This window comes from Thunnus albacares, chromosome 7 (genome assembly GCF_914725855.1).
Source record: "Thunnus albacares chromosome 7, fThuAlb1.1, whole genome shotgun sequence".
In the NCBI taxonomy this organism is placed as follows: domain Eukaryota; kingdom Metazoa; phylum Chordata; class Actinopteri; order Scombriformes; family Scombridae; genus Thunnus; species Thunnus albacares.
Window position 1 is genome coordinate 1854780 of NC_058112.1, and position 16622 is coordinate 1871401.

The following is a 16622-nucleotide window of genomic DNA, read 5'->3' on the forward strand; positions in this document are numbered from 1 at the left end:
CAAAACAGAAGTCCGACAGGTCAGGAAACGTGTTAAAACTAACACAGACTGTGTAAATATTAACACATCAGTGGTGTCTTGTGTTTATTTTGGCATAACTGGTGTGTTAATGATATTAAAAGAGGAACTGTGTCATGGAGACAAACACAAAGATGTGTAAACACGTGGAACACAAACACATTAGGTGCTATCCAGTGCTTTTTTTCAGCCTTGATTTTTATGATGTATGCAACAAAGGTTGCCTGACTTGGAATTGAACTATGGATGTTGTGGTTAAGCATGAAGTTTGAGCCCAACGCCATTATTAATATGAAAATAATGATCTGATAATAAACAAACTGTATGATATGGACACTCTTTCTAAATACCTCAAACACATCTTTGGCATTTCTGTACTAAAATATCTCGTTACTTATTGTCTGACATATACACTGATGATACAAACATTTCTACTGTAAGCTAAAATGAGCTGATAATATCCACCAGGCTGAGGCTGGGGGGGGGGGGGGGGGGGGGGGGGGGGGGGTGATTAGCAGCCACACATTTCTAAGTTCTCTATTTCTCTGTTTAGCGTCATCAGGTTAGGCTAATCCATTGTTGCTAACTTCGGAGCTAACCCCCAAGCTTCAGCATTTATTGACTGACACACTGTAGTCTGTACTGTAAAAAAGATGAGAGAGAGAGCACCGGTGTGAGAGTGAGAGAGAGAGCAGCAGTGATCGAGTGAGCTAGAGAGTGAATGAAGAGAGGGAGCGCTGGTAGCGAGAAAGCCAGTGAATCAGATCAAAAAAAAAGTTATTTTCTGATTGTTTCACAGCAGTCACGTTCTGGAGGACAAATAAACACACCCACACCCTCACACACCTCCTCGGCCTGGCGGGGGTTCTCTGTACTATTGTAGGGGAAACACTGATATAATAGCTCCAGCAGAGTACAGAAAGTCGGCACATTGAGTGAATAAAGTCAGAATCTTCAGGTTATTCTCTTAATTTTGACAGTTTTCTCCAAATTCTCAGTTTGATGTGAGAATTTCTGTTATCACTTTATTTCAGGGGTCTATAATTTTAGGGTCCCTAAAAATGTAATTGGAAGTTTCTTAGAAATACTCTGTAATGTGCTACTAATTACAGGCAAAATAATTAGTAGCTGCTCCATCTAAACTCACGTAGATATATATTCAGCACTCATTTCACATTCATTTATTATTTACTCCATATATATTGAATTATACGCCTGTCTGTAGACAAATTTCACATTTTTGCATGTTGTGTGCACTTACTCAAAGACTCTCTAGGCTACACTAGCTATCATTGTAATCTAAAAACCTCATACTTTCTCTGTAATAAGGAATTCCAGGAATCTTCTTGTGAATTTACAGTCATATATCATATCTTTGTAGGGAATTATACAGTAGGAAACTACTTATGTGACTGTCAAAATGCAGTGTTACCAAACTTTGTCTCTTGTACATTTCATTGTAATGACTGAAAATGGGTGGATGTCCCCTTTAAGGCATTGTGACAGAGGTGCACCTCACTGTTAGTATCAGAGGATAAAGACAACGAGATGAGGTAATGTTGCATTATGCTCATGTGCAGTGAACTGTATGAGTATCTCAGCAGCAAAGCACTGACAGGCTCTCACAGCCAGGGGGAGAGCGAGAGAGAGAGAGAGAGAGAGAGGGGTGGGGGTGTGTGTGTGTTGGGGGGGTGGGGGGGGGAGTGGGAGGGCAAAGCTTATTTGCATGAGAAGGGCTCCTCGGGCCAATGGCCAGACTGGATAGGGGGAATATCAGGATCCAACAGGAAGTGACGTGTCGGGTTACACACTCCTCCCTCTTTTCCTCATGCAGGAGAGAGAGAGAGAGAGAGAGAGAGAGAGAGGGGGAGAGAGAGAGAGAAGGGGCGAGCGGGGTAGAAGTAAATGGGCCAAGCAGCAGTCTCATTCTTGCTGCGTGAGATCACGGAGCGGCAGAATGTGTCGGGATCCGCTCGACTACTGAAAACAAGACTGAACAAGACAGACAGGAGAAGACCCGGAGAGAAGCAAAGGGAGGGAGAGACGAGGACGTAGGAAGGAAGGAAGGAAGGAAGGAAGGAGGGCGGAGGAGGAGACTTGGAGGAGTTTTTGGGATCTTTTGGGGGATCTACTCTCCGGACAGGATCTAGTTGGCAAGTTGTGCAGCAGGGGCTGAGCTAGCAGCCCTGCCCCGGAGTTACCACAGCCGCCTCACTGCAGCAGGGACAAAATGAACTATCTGGTGAGTGAGTGTGTGTGTGTGTGTGTGTGTGTGTGTGCATGCAAAATCACTGCTTCTATGGCACTCTCTCAATTCTCTGCCTCTTTTAGAGTTTGTCTACTTCCTCGTCCCTGCGGTTAAGTGTGTGTGTGTGTGTGTGTCTGTGTGTGTGTGAGAGAGAGAGAGAGAGTGAGTGTTTTAGCAGGACCTGCTATCCCCCAGCTGTGTACAGACTGGTGTGGTGGTGTAGAGAGGAGGGGAGGAGAAGGAGAGAGGGAGACTGGAGTATGAAGAAAAGGAAAATGTGAAGGGGGAGGAGAGGGAAACTGGAGTTAACATTTTCTCTGTGGATTCCTACCTTTTGTTGGCTCTCAGCGGGGAATGTTTGTGTGTGTGTGTGTGTGTGTGGTGTGTTGTTGGGGTAAAGGGTTTAAAGTCAGTGCACATAGGTCGAGGAGACTTCACTCTCCTGTAATGGAATGTGCAGTGACAAAAACTTGAGAAGAAGTCTACTGATTTTTTTTTGTGTGTGTGCGTGAAGTAAAACGCTACTTATCTGTTGTTGTCTCGGTACGTTTATGAAAACTTGATGAAAGATGTTTTTTAGGCCACTGAGTATAACATAAACTGAAAAAATCAAGTATGCGCCGTGAGAAAGAAGTAAAGCTTTTAAAAACAAAGTGAAGAAAAGTGACGTTTCTAGGCTGCGTATCTGAACACTTTCATAAGATTGAAGTCAAAGTCTGTCACTTGATACTTGTTATCCCCTTTGGAGCAGCTTTCCTCATTGAATCCTACATACACACAATGTCTTCTTTTAAACCGTCTCCCTTGAACGCATCACTGCACAACTAACAGCAGAAGGCCGTCGTTCTCACCAGAATTTATCCCTTTGGTTTTTTTTTTTCTTCTCCTTTCTGCTTGTTGCTCTCCGGCACTCAAACATAAACCTCAGTGGACTTTTAGAGGAGAGAATTAGGAAGGTTCATGGCTCAGTGAAGAAAGAAAGGAGAGAGGGAGAGAGAGAGGGAGAGAGAGAGAGAGAGCTGTGGTCTTTCTTTCTGCTGACTCAGAGGAAAGTGGAGCGAAATGAAGGTTTTATGGCCAGAGGACAGAGGGAGGCGATCAGTCGGGTGAAAGAGAAAAAAGGCTTCAGTAATACAGGAGCGGAGGAGAGAGAGGCAGGAGAAGATGATATGCGCCAGTATTGAATATGACATTGATTTAGTAAAACAGAGAGAGAGACAGAGGGGAGGAGAGGAAGAGAATAATGGTTTGATAAGGAGGGAGAGAGAGGAGCAGTTGGACAGAAAGGAAGGAGGAGAGGAGGTAAAGATAGGAAGGAGAGAAAGAGAAACTGGCAGTTCTTCCCAGCTATTGTTTTTGAGACGTCTGCGTCAGTGTGTGTGTGTGTGTGTGTGTGTGTGTGTGTGTGTTTGGGGTAACTACACAGTCAGGAATGTGGCAGACAGTGAAATACTGTGGAGGAGCTTGCTGTGTGTGTAACAAGTAATTACACGTCAGTAATTAGTGTGTAATTAATACAAAAGAACATTCCACTGTTGTAGAGCTCAGAGGCAGCCTGATGTGTCCACTTCTTCTCACTCTGTATTCAGGTATCAGGTCAGTTTTCAATCTAAGTGGAAAATAAAGTGCTTAAATTTGAAACTTAGTATGGCTTAGTGTGTGTGTGTGTGTGTGTGTGTGTGTGTGTGTGTGTGTGTGTGTGCGAGAGAGAGAGAGAGAGAGAGAGAGAGAGAGAGAGAGAGAGAGAGAGAGAGAGAGAGAGGACCTCAGGTTCACTCATTCATCCAAAGAATCAGGTTTCTCTGACTCTAACTTGATCCTGGCTAATTAAACACACACACACACATGGCTAATCTGACCTGTCGACCTATCAGAGGGATTAAATGTTAAGAGAGGAGCTATCAGATGGAGGTGTTGACAGCAGGATTAGACTGATATACTGTATGGGTTCTTTGAGAGTGATGTTGTTGCACAAAAACACTAGTTTTTTAACAAATGTTACTCCATCAGGAGGAAATAAATGAATTCGTCGGGGGACTATTTTCAGCTGCGGATGAATCCACATTCGGTGCTCTAGTGACTATTTCTGGCAGCAGGACGGTGTGTGTATGTGTGGGACTGAGTCAAAATAAACTACAGTGTTTGGTTCATGGTAATGAAGGAACATGTCACCCAGTGTACCAGTGTGACTCACGGATGCGTTTTAATACTTTTTGAAGAATAACGGAGCTCCGTTGCACAGAGGAATAAGATGTATCAAACAATACTTGTTTGTAGTTCAGTTCATTGTTTGGTACTGCACCTGTGGTTTGTTGAAAATACATACAAATATAGAGAATAACCAGACTAAAGCATTTTTGTCAAAGTGAAATGAAGTCAGGTTGTATCTGATCAAAGAATAAGTCAATAGAAATATAATATGATATGAAGCTGATCAGCCCAGATCCTCATATCTGTTGTTATTCATATCATTTTCCAGTGAGAGGTTACATATTCAGCAACTTACAAGCTAATTGTTTTGTACAGAGTTGTGGACGTATCTCCCCGCTGCAGCCACATTCTAGGATGTAACATCCCCGAAACCTGATGACATTTCACAGAATGAAATAATAACAGCTGTGTGTGAGGGTCTTATGCTTGCAGAGAGAAAGTGAAAATGACAAAAAAATTTTTAATTTTATCCACAATCCCAAAGTATTTATCAATCAGTGGGAAAGGGAAGGTGGTTTGTCTACATCACAAAGCCTTTCATCTAGCTCCCTGCTTCATCTTGTTGTTTCGCATATATGAACTCTCCATTCACCGTCACTGATAGAAACATGAAGATGTGAATGATCTCAGTGTTGGGAGTAAGAGCTCTAGGTGGTCCTCACAGTGTCAGTACACATTTCTTTGTCCATGTATTTCTCCTGACTCACTGTCTGAGTCATGTAGGCCTGGCTCACAGCAGGAATTCCCCTCTGTCTCCTGCATGACACACACACACACACACACACACACACACTCGCTCACGTCTTGAGGCCCCCCAGGGTGTTCTGGCTCCGTTCATCAGCCACCCACACCCCCCCCCCCCCCTCCATCTACCAAACCAACCACACACATGCACACAGATCCACCCAACACAGTCGTCTTTAACTAACCCCTTAGTTAAAGCACACACAGGTGTCACCCATAAAGTCAGTGGAGCAGTGAATCAGCCAATCAGAGCAGCCAGTCATTAACCAGTCAGACAGTAAAGTTCAGCACTCTGTTTGGTTATTCAATCACATAAGAACAGTGTTTTTTTCAGCCAGATCCTGACTTAACCTGACAGTTTGTGTCAGTACAGAAGCTTAAATCGGCCTGCGTGACTCACACATGCCAGTAAACTTGACTCAGACGTTCACCTTTGACCCACATACCATGTGCCTCTGGGACTCCGCACAGAGCACCTGAACAGGCTTCAGAGACACACCGCTGGAGATGGACAGTCGTGGGTGTCACGGCTCAGTTCAGCATGTCAGATCATGTTAGATAAATACCTGCGTTGGAGGACAGCAGCAGGGTTTGATCATGTGATCTGTACGTCAGATATCGTCAACCAGTCAGCGCTGTCCATTTACTCACATGTCTGACATGACGGATGCAATGCAGTTTAAAAGAATACATACATTTTTTTTATTGTGAATTTCTGATCGATAATAATAAGATTTCACTGGTGTTCTTGAGCAGGTTGTTATACATCATATTGACCAGTCTACATCTTCAGATATATCTTCTCTTACTTGCCCCCCCCCCCCCCCCCACCGACAGAGTTTAAATGTGGAGGAAAACTCCAAAGCTTTTATTTACATTGATTGATTCATTGATTGATTTGAAGTGTCCTGCACCACCTGCTGCCCAGCCCGTATTGGGTTACACACAATACTGAACAACAACCGAGCTGATCTCATAACAGTCATGATGTACATTTGCACAAACTCATTGTCTTATTCTAGATAAAGTTGTTTTTGCCTTTATTAGGTGATGTATGATGGAGAGCTGATAGGAAATCAGAGGAGAGAGAGAGAGGGGTGAGATATGGTAACAATGGTTCTGACCAGACAAGAATCAGCAGTGTTGCAAATACACAGTCAGCATTTTAATAGATCAACAGGATGCTCCAACATTCTTTACTTTCAATAATTGCTCCAAAACAAGAACATGTAAAAAAAAATGATTATTGTATTGTGACGTCATTGAGTCTGCTGCCAGCTGCCAGAACAGTGCCTATGACACACTGAGAAGTAGACCAGAGCTGACAGACAAGGCCTTGTCCTGCTCTGGACTGACTCATACCACTCTGGTCATGGACGGTCCATTACAGAGAGGGTTCCCATGCAAATCAGCATTCTTCAGTGGTCAGCTCCCAGAACGTGAATAGACCGGATCAAATTTAATTTTTTCAGTCATTAACAGGTCAGGTTTCCAGAATGTTTGATTGTGTTGTCTTTAAGGTAAGCATGTGGATACTGAGCTCACTTTTTCAGCTACTGATTAAACACACATCAGTGTGTTTTTCCAGATGTTCTATGTGAAAAAGTAGTTTAAAGCCTTTTGTGTCTCCAGAGGGAGCTGTGTGAAATCTGATTAAAAACTGCCTCAAGTGATGTCACTTGAGTCAGCAGTGAGGTTACCAGACCCCTGTAACCCGCTCCTCATCTCTGCTGGAGGCTAGCAGCTACATTAGCCGCTACTAGCATAACACACCTGAATCTTCAACCAAACTGTCGTCAGTTCAGTTGCATTGTGGGTTATGTAGGTGCCAGGTTCTGACAAGGAAGAAGAATGCCTTTAATAAAAAAAAATGAAAATCTGGTTGTGCTGTATTGATTCTGATCTATCCATGATATAGGTGTTGTAGGAGTGTAATGCTAAATCAGGGGAGTACTCTTAAAGCAGCAGGTGGCTGGTAGTTAGCACTAGCTTGAATGTATATTCTGCTCTTGTTAACATGGATACATGATACCAACAGTCCAAAGACAGAACATGAGAATCATTGTTGAATCTTATTTAAAAAAAGGAAACTAATGTCTGATGTTGAGCTCAGCCGCATTTTACTATCTGTTGAAAGCTCCAAAAATCTCAGAGCTCTGATTATTTGCCAGACAAATTTATCAGAAAAGTCTACAGCTCAGGGAGGAAATATGAAGTTTTATTTTCTGATTTGCTTTTTTTTTTTTTTCCAAATAACTAAAGCAAAAACAAAAATGCCAGATTCAGCAGGGTAGTTTTGTTTCTGTCTGGGTTTGGAGAGATATGCATCTTCACATCTGTGCAGACACACAACTTCATATAAACTCAAGGATGCTTAAATATTGAAAACTTTCTCACTCATGTCTCAGAACCTCAGAATGTAAAGACTAACTCCTGCTCTCTACCTGTATTTGTTTGCCATTGGTTTCACACTACAGTGGAGTACAGTTAGCAGACAAACAACAAGCTATGAATCACTGGATGTTTTTCCCCCCGCTGCTCAGTGCTGAATCATAGAGTCAACACTGCAGTCTCAGCTGCAGCGTTCTCAACAGATTTATGTGAGCGATCAAAGTGTCACAGTTCACCAGTGAGGAGATTTATGCCCCTGTGGTTGTGGAACCTTTTTAAACCTTTTTAACACCTTTTTGGTTTGTTGTTTTTCTCAGTATTTCAGTAGAGATGAAGCATTACAAGTTACTGATGTTCTGAATGTTTTTCATGCTGCTTCATGTCATAAGAGTTTTGTCCTTCTGTACGCTGAACATGGTATTCCAGTGTGAGGATAAACACTTCAGCTCTTCATCGTAAATATGTTTTGAGCAGAGGAATAAAAACTGTCACACACACACGTTGATCAGAGGGTGTGTCAGCAGCTTTTAGCTCAGGTTTTGTCTACTTATGTAAGTGCAGGTTAGTAAAGCCCTTAAACACAGGTGTGGGCTGCTGTGTGTACATACACAGACACACAATCATTTCTAAAGGTGGCAGAGTCTGTTCTTTGGAACTCTAAGACCTTTATATGGCTGAACCTTCACATGGAAATGGAGTCTGATAGAATTACTGGCCAGCTGAAGGACAAATAGCAAATGAAACAACAATCTCATTTCAGGGTCCCTGTTTGAAAGCGTGAGCCCGGTTCCAGCCCGGTACCTCTGAACCCCCAAGATTAGTGTTGGGTCCAAGTGACCGATTGTAGCTCTGTATTAAAAATGGAGAAATCATCTTCCTTCATACCTAGCTTGTTACTTAGCTACATCTATCAACTCCACAGCTCAGCACACATGTGAACCTCAAATTAGCTGTAAAATTGAATGTCTCATTTAAGACAAAGTAAACAAACTGCTGTAGCTACATGTCACGGACAGATATTTGTATATTTACATGCTTTTAATGTGCTGCAGCTGATCAGCTAATTAGCTACGTAGCTGCTAACCAACGTTAGCGGTGCACTTTTCACCAGTGTTTAGTGGCTCATTCAAAAGTTAACTGCAGGATAAGATGTGTGTTCATGTTTGTAAGTTATCAAGTTTTGATGATGTGGACACAGACTGTTGTTTCATTCACTACCATGTTTAAAAGAGGAAGGTATCAGGCCTCATATTGCACTTTAATTTAACAATCGAGTGTTAAATATTTTATATATTTTAAAATTTTATTTAAACATTGGACATCTTGAATGTTGTTTTCATTTAAGACCATGAGCAAAAGTTCCTGCTGTAAGTGTTTTACAGAATAAATGGAAAACAAAATTATATTGGTCTAAAAAAATAATTGGCGACAAGATGAGATGGATGCAAATGTACAGAATGTTATCAGTTAACTTGAACTAACGACAACTCTTCAATTGACAAATTTCTTAGACTGACATGTAAAACATGAAGCTGATTTCACCCAGTAACTGCTGCTTCCATATCAACTGCAAATGATGAACAAAACAACCTCCAGTCCCCAAACAGAAGATGGTGAACATGAACATGATGTGGGGTTGAAACAACATTCACTTCAGTCTGATAATCAAGCTGAAATGGGGGGCTAGTGGGTGCTACTCAGCTCTGTATGCTGTAACTAATTTTAGATGAATGACTATTTTTACTTGAAGAGAAATGACATGGTGATAAAGTATGTTCCAGTCAAGTCCCAGCAAAGCAGAAGCACCCGTCATTGCGTAGGATGTTTTGGTTCTTCCGCCCTCCATCTCTCACTGTTGTGTATGAGGTGGAGCTGCTTTCAACCAGCCAAGTATGTGTGTGTGTGTGTATGTATGTGTATGTGTAAGTTTCTAGCAGGGTTGTCTGTCAACAGGTTAAGCAACACTGTGACCACGCCTCTGTGAGTCTGTCCTGCTTCAGGCAGCACAATCCCTGCTGTTGTTTCTGCTGTTAGTCACAGCCTGAGGGCAGGAATTTTTCAGCCGGGATTTAGGGCTGCACCACATATCGTTTCAGCATTGACATCACAATTTACGCATGTGTTGCAGGATGCACAATGTCAAGTAAGGCAAATTAACGCAAACACATCATGCCACAACTTTTTAGGTGTGCTCTGGTGAAGGAGTGCACTTCATCAAATTTATCAAACAACCAAAGCAGGCAGCACCAGTCGCCCACCACAACCTGAAAATGAGTCCTGCCTGTTTTGGTTGTTTGATAAACGGATCAAGCGCAACCCATCACCAGAGCACATAGAGAACTGATGGCTGTGCATGCAGAGTCTGCATATCACCTGCCTGTAAACAAGCACACGGCAATATATATCACAGAAAAAAAGACATTGCATTGTCATTTTTTTTCCAACATCGTGCAGCCCCAGCTGGGATCATTCTGTAAAACAGCAGCCTTATTTTGTAGCAACAAAAGTTGCAAAGAATGCAAATTTCAAATTCTTTTCAGATGAGCCCTAGAGGGATTTGGAAAAGGTCAGCACTAGGGGTGATGATGTGGACACAGGCTGTTGTTTCATTCACTACCATGTTTAAAAGAGGAAGGTATCAGCCTTCATATTGCAATTTAATTTAACAACTGAGTATTGAATATTTTATATATATTTTAAGATTTTATTTAAACACTGGACATCTTGAATGTTGTTTTCACTTCAGACCATGAGCAAAAGTTCCTGCTGTAAGTGTTTTACAGAATAAATGGAAAACAAAGTTTTATTTGTCTCCCCCTTTTTTTTTTTGCTGATCTGAAAAATGATCCGATCCGTGACACAAATCCGTGATACAATCCGAACCGTGAGTTTTGTGATCCGTTGCACCCCCAGTCAGCACCTTAGAGAACTAGAGGGGACTGAAGAGGTGGAGAAGCTGGAGAAGAAATGCGCCTCATTGTTGGGTTTAATGTTACCAGGAGGCTCTAGTAAACATTTTATTGTGATTATAAGATGAGAAAGAAGCAAAATCATTCAAGGAGTGAACATCAACACTGAGGGACATCTACCAAGGAAGGTTCTAACCTCAAAAGTTCTGATGAACAGTTGTTTTGTTTTTTAAAGGGGTATTCCAGCAATTTAGCATAACATTAACATACAAATGGGGGACTTGTAAGAAAGATTTGATAAAGAATGATCTGAGATATCCTGACTTTTAGTCCACAAAATCACTAGATCCTACATTTACCATGATGCAACTTGAAAGTGCGATTATACTTTAATGTCTTTAAGGTTCCTTCTTTAGGTTAGACTCTTTGGAGAATTATACTCGTGTCAAAAAGCTGAACGACAAGCAGCCAGAACAAACATTCGGAACATCAAGACAAAATATCAATTCTGGTACCACAGAACAATAACTGAAGTATTAATAGTTTAGAAATGATGAATGACTAATATGTCAAGCTCTCTCCATGTGCTCTCTGTCCAGCTTTCTCCAGCGCTGCCGCAGCACTAGAGTGAAGTGTAGAGACAGGTCTGGCTCCGCAAGACTAGTGTCCCGGTTCAGTTCCAGCTAGATGCTCCACTGGGTGGAGGATTCTTTTCTGCTGTTGTACGAATCAGCCGTGCACTCAACTATTTCTCAAGAACAGTCTGACGTGCCAAGACAGGAAAAGAGGGAGGAGGAGGGGGGGGGGGGGAGGACGGACTGAAGGAGAGAGAGAGGTAGGAAAGAAGTGGAGAGTAGGAGAGAGAAAGAGGATGGTGGGAGGAAAAAAAGAGAATGACACAAAGAAAGGAAGGAAAAAGATTTGCCGTGCTTTATGTGTTGTTTTCTCATCTTTCTGATCAAATGAAGCTGGAAGAAGCTGGATGTCAAGCGTGTGTGTGTGTGTGTGTGTGTGTGTGTGTGCGTGTGTGTGTGTGTGTGTGTGTGTCTGTGTGTGTGTGTGTGTTGTGACACCTCTGGAATGTGAGATAACAGGAGAGTTGTGTGTTTGTATGTGAAGGCTGTGGAATGCTGTAGTAAGTGGGACTGTGTGTGTGTGTGAGACAAAGAGAGAGAGAGGGCGAGAGACAGGCCTAGGCTTGCTTCAGAATTACCAAGCATATACACAGAAACACACACACACACACACACACATACACACACACACACACACACACACACACACACACATGCGCTTGTAACATTTTGTTCCACTAAAACACAGAGCCAAGTTACAGGAGAGTATCTGTAGAACAGAAACAGACTGACCTGTCATTACTAGTCACACTGTGACTTTAACAACCTTTAAGTTGCTCAAGAAAGAAAAAAGGAGGGAAACTGTATGTTCATCGGCAACAATTTTAGTATTTTAGATATTTTAAAACTCCGGCTTGGGCTCTCAGGACCTGTGATGAGTGTTTTTGCACTTTATTGACATTTTAGACTTAACAATATGAAGAAATTGACAGACGAATCAATCATGAAAACAGCTGTGACTCTGCTTTACAATCTGCAGGAAATCATTCAAATGTAATTATTATTTGGCATCTCAATCTGAAGTATTCCTCTATTTGTACTTTATGATATGCACTGTTTTCTGTTGTTAATTACACATTAGGTCAAACATTTGTGTATGTTTTGCCACTGACACACACACACACACACACACACACAGGTTTGCAGCAGGATCTCCTGCACGCTGCTTGTGTCTTAATGACTGTTTTCTGTCGTGTGTGCGGAGACAGAAAGTCTTGTGTGTTTTTGTCTTGTACCTTATTGCTTGTGTGTAAGTGTTCTCTGCTGTGCGTGTGTGTGTGTGTGTGTGTGTGTGTGTGTGTGTTGTCGGGCTTCAGTGGACCTGAGGGGCTGCTCTGAACCGTGTAAATGTACAAACTGGTTGAATAGATTAATATTAATCATGTAGAACAAGTCACATTTCAATAAAAGCTTTTTTTTTGTAAAGCAGTCAGTGACAGGATTTCAGTGATCCTGGCATTTCTACTTTGAAGCAGAGTGATGCCTCTTCTTCAGATCAATGCAAATCAGGTTTGAGTCACAACACGGTGTTTCTTCTGACTGCAGCTATGCCTCACTGCTGGAGAGCCCTGAGAGTGGTGATGCTGCTCAGTCATTCTGTCTGTTCACCCCATCTTCACCTGGATGAACCCTTTTTGATTTTTAATGACCACATGACCACTCCTGTCTCACCATCTTCAGCACAAATTTACAGTTTTAGCTCCACTTGTAACTTCTAACTGTGTGTGTGAACTTTGTGAATGCAAAGCAAATTTTGTGCGTCTTCCGGGTCTTTATGATTCTTCATAAACCTACAGAGACGAGAGGGAAAGGGAGAGAGAGACTGGGAGGAAATAACAGACAGAACTGGAGTTTCTGCTGAGTTCTGAGTTCAGTCGGAGGCTGAACTGAACACAAAAAAAAATTTTTTTTTGTTTATGTCTAAAAATCTAAAGGGATAATCACTCCTTGGTTGACCTGCTCACAACTCATAGACATGCAAGGAGTTGCGACTAGATGATGCTTGGCTCTGAAGGGTCACGAACCAAAAAGACTGGGAACCAGTGCATCTAGTAGTGTTTTTATGCCAGGATCTCCCAGCACAACATCAGGGCCCCTCCTGCCCAACCACCTTTGCACCTCATTGAAGTGGTGAGAGGCTGAAAGCCGTGACTGGTCAGGGTTCAACCTGTAATCTCATGTCTCTCAGCCAAGTCACAGCAAACATTTAGGGCTACATGATCACCTAATCTGATATAATGACAATTCTTTCTCATTGTGAGCACTTGCAGGACAGCTCAGCTCTGTCACACTTTGTAGAAACATTTTCTTAATCAAATCATCATTGTGGTTTAACCTCTACCCATAGAGAGCCAGTAATGTACTGAGAAATTCTACAAAGCAAACAACCACATAAGTCAGTTCAGTGAGATCATCCTCCTTCACCTCATCTAGCCCTGCTTTGCGTAGTCACAAGCTCCAGCTCCCTCCAAACACGCCAGACTCACCCTGATGAGCCTCCACTCACCCAGATTCACTTCAGGCTGCAAAGAGAACGTGGAGCCTGAAGAGCTGTTTGACTTACTGCGAGAGAGCTGGAGCATGGACAGAGCAGACGACTGACGAGAGAGAAGAGAGAGGAACAGCAGACATTGTGTTAAATAGACACACACACACACACACACATACACACACACACACACACACACACACACACACACACACACACACACACAAAACCTCTTGTGGCAGGCTAGTATTTGTCCCCAGGGGTCAAACAGGAGGCAAGAGACAAAGGATATAAAGCCACACACGCACGCATTACACACACACACACACTGACACACTCACACAGATGAGCGACCTGTCTATACTGAGCTCGCTCCACCAGCTGTTCACATTACTTCCTCCTCAGTGGACACCTCTCCACTCCTCCGTTTCTCTTCTTTTCTTTTAGCTGTTTGGACTTGTTGGATATTCCAAAAGATATTTAAGATATAAACAGTAGGCAAACCACAGGCTGACAATTAAAGGAATCATACCAGTTTAGCTTGTTTTTATCCAATCATTTACATATTACAGATACTATTAATTCTACACCATGAGGGCTGCAACCATTGATTATTTTCAGTATTTGTTATAGGACAGGTTCACAATTTTTCAAGTCTGTTTTAAAACAACAGTCAGGTGTCCATATGTACAGTGAAAGAGGTTTTCATACTGTTCATACTGACTATTAAAAGATCTCCTTCAAATGTGATTTCAATGTAAGTGATGGAGGCCAAAATCCACAGTGTGTCCACTCAGTCATTTAGTGCAAAAATGCATTTAATAGTCAATGTGAAGCTTATATGAGGCTTCATCAGTCTGAGTTAGTCATATCAAGTGGATATCTGACACATTTACAGTCTTTTTAGCATCAAATTCCCTTTCTGTGTTTCCTCAGACAGTGTTTCCCTGTTGAGCTGTGGTGGAAGTATAGTAACAAAAAGAGGGAGGGAAGATATCTACTTGATGTGACTCATTATTAGCTTCAGATAAACTTACTTAATACATTTTTGCACAGAAGGAGGACTGTGGATTTTGTCCTCCATCACTTCCATTGTAAGGTCATTATGAAGAGATCTTCTAATGGTCAGTATGAACAGGAGGAATGATTACAGCAAGAAAAACATGTTACAATGTTCATTTGGGCTCCTGATTGTTGTTTTAAGACAGACTTGAAAAATTGTGAACCCGTCCTTATAGATACTGACTATTTTTAATATTAAGTGTATCAATTAATCTGCAGAATGTCCGTCACAATTTCCATAAAGTCCAAAGCGATGTGTTGCTGTGTTCGACCGACTGTCAAAAGAGTTTCAATTTACAATGATATGAAACAGAAAGAAGCAGCAGTTCCTCACACTGGAGAAGCTGGAACCATTAGTGACTCATTGTTTAATGGACACATTGTTTCAGTGTAATGTGATAGCTTGTGTTCCACGTACCTTTGAGGTAGCAAGTGCTGTCTGTTTTCTTTGTATAACAGTGTGGAAATCAAGTTCAGTCACTTGAACAAGGTAATCCGTCACAGTGGACCTCATGTCTGCTATAATTGTTATCAAAGTTATGCTAATGGTTCATAATATAATCAATGGAAAAAAATTTCTGGTCATCGGTGCTCAGTAATATGTTGTAAAACTATAAACGAATCAAATTCAGGTCACTGTCATCCAAGTTCATCATAACCTCTGAAGTGATTGCAATAGCAGAAGACTGAAATGGACATTTTTTGACTAAAGGTTGGATTGACAGTCTTTTACCCAAAAGGTGTGATGATTGTCTGGAGTTACAACTGTTTGGTTGTTGGTTAATTATATCACTTGGCAACAATTCCAGTCCTGACAATAAAATAGTTGAGTAGAGGAATTCACATTTCTGCTGGAAACATAGATTATAATTCATGCTAACTGCATGTTTAGCTGGCAGATTAAGATTTACATCAACTTCAAACTACTGTAATCACTCTCAATGGTATGTTGATGACCTTACATCATTCAAACAAGGCAGAAAAGTTTACAAGTGAAACGTAGTCACAAGATGTGATTCTATGTGGAATCAGCATCAGTGAAGTCTCGGCACTTCACTTAACCTTCAGCCCTTTAAACTCCTCCATCCCTCTTTACCCTCTCTTTTGTCCTTCCTCTCTTCTCTTTCATCCTCCGTCGTCTCCCTGAGCACTCTCATTGAAGTGTTGGCGTCGCTCTGCGGCAGCCGGGTTGTCCTGGCATTGGTCGTCATGGTAACAGCACATTGTTAGACCTGTTGCTGCGGGGATTTATCCCAAGAGGTCTGGGTAATGTGATTAGCTCCCACTGTGTTCTCATTTCTCCACACTTCCAGCCTGCCTCTGTAGAGTGGATGTACAAGTGTCTACTTGATGGCTTTCTCACACTGATTAGCAAAACGAGGAGCCACGTCGGCACACAGCTGACTGGGCTTTTTAAAGGTTGAAACTGAGGATTTAGTACTTTAGATGCTTAACTAACTTTTCTACCAGAATGTGGAATCTTTAAGTTTGACTGTGTGTATGCCAAAATGCTACTACTACGTGTAAAAACTTGACACTTTTTACTTATGAATTTATTTGGCCATTGGTTAATTGGTCTGTCCAACACAACTACTAATGCTGCTCATGTTCAGAGGTTGAATCCTGGTGTTTTTGGTGACCCCCATGATGTTTATTATTACATCTTTCCATTTTGGACAATCCACAACCTCTAATGTCATCATCAAAGCAATATGTCAAGTTTGCTCACAAGATATATTGAAATATTCACAAAAATTTATCACTGCACATCAGGATTAATATTAGGAATTCCATGAGCATTTTACGATAAAGTGTCATTTACAGTACTGTACATGTGCTGTGATCATTTGTGAAAAAATTTGCAGCAACAACAAATTACAGACAAGTCAAAAGGTTAGATGTCATTAATTGTCATT

At 41.7% G+C, this 16622-nt stretch overlaps 1 protein-coding gene across 3 annotated transcripts in view; it reads left to right on the top strand.

Moving 5' to 3' along the window:
* The window catches only part of bcar1 (BCAR1 scaffold protein, Cas family member), a 99576-nt gene that overhangs the window by 43193 nt on the left and 39761 nt on the right, over nucleotides 1–16622 (top strand). Inside the window, exon 1 of one of the 3 annotated variants that reach the window (XM_044356204.1) lies at nucleotides 1898–2260. The exons of the other annotated variants lie outside the window; for them this stretch is intronic. Within the exon in view, the coding sequence (XP_044212139.1) occupies nucleotides 2249–2260 (12 nt within the window). The 5' untranslated portion in view covers nucleotides 1898–2248. Of the gene's footprint in view, nucleotides 1–1897; nucleotides 2261–16622 lie in introns of those variants that run through there. 3 annotated transcript variants of the gene reach the window in all.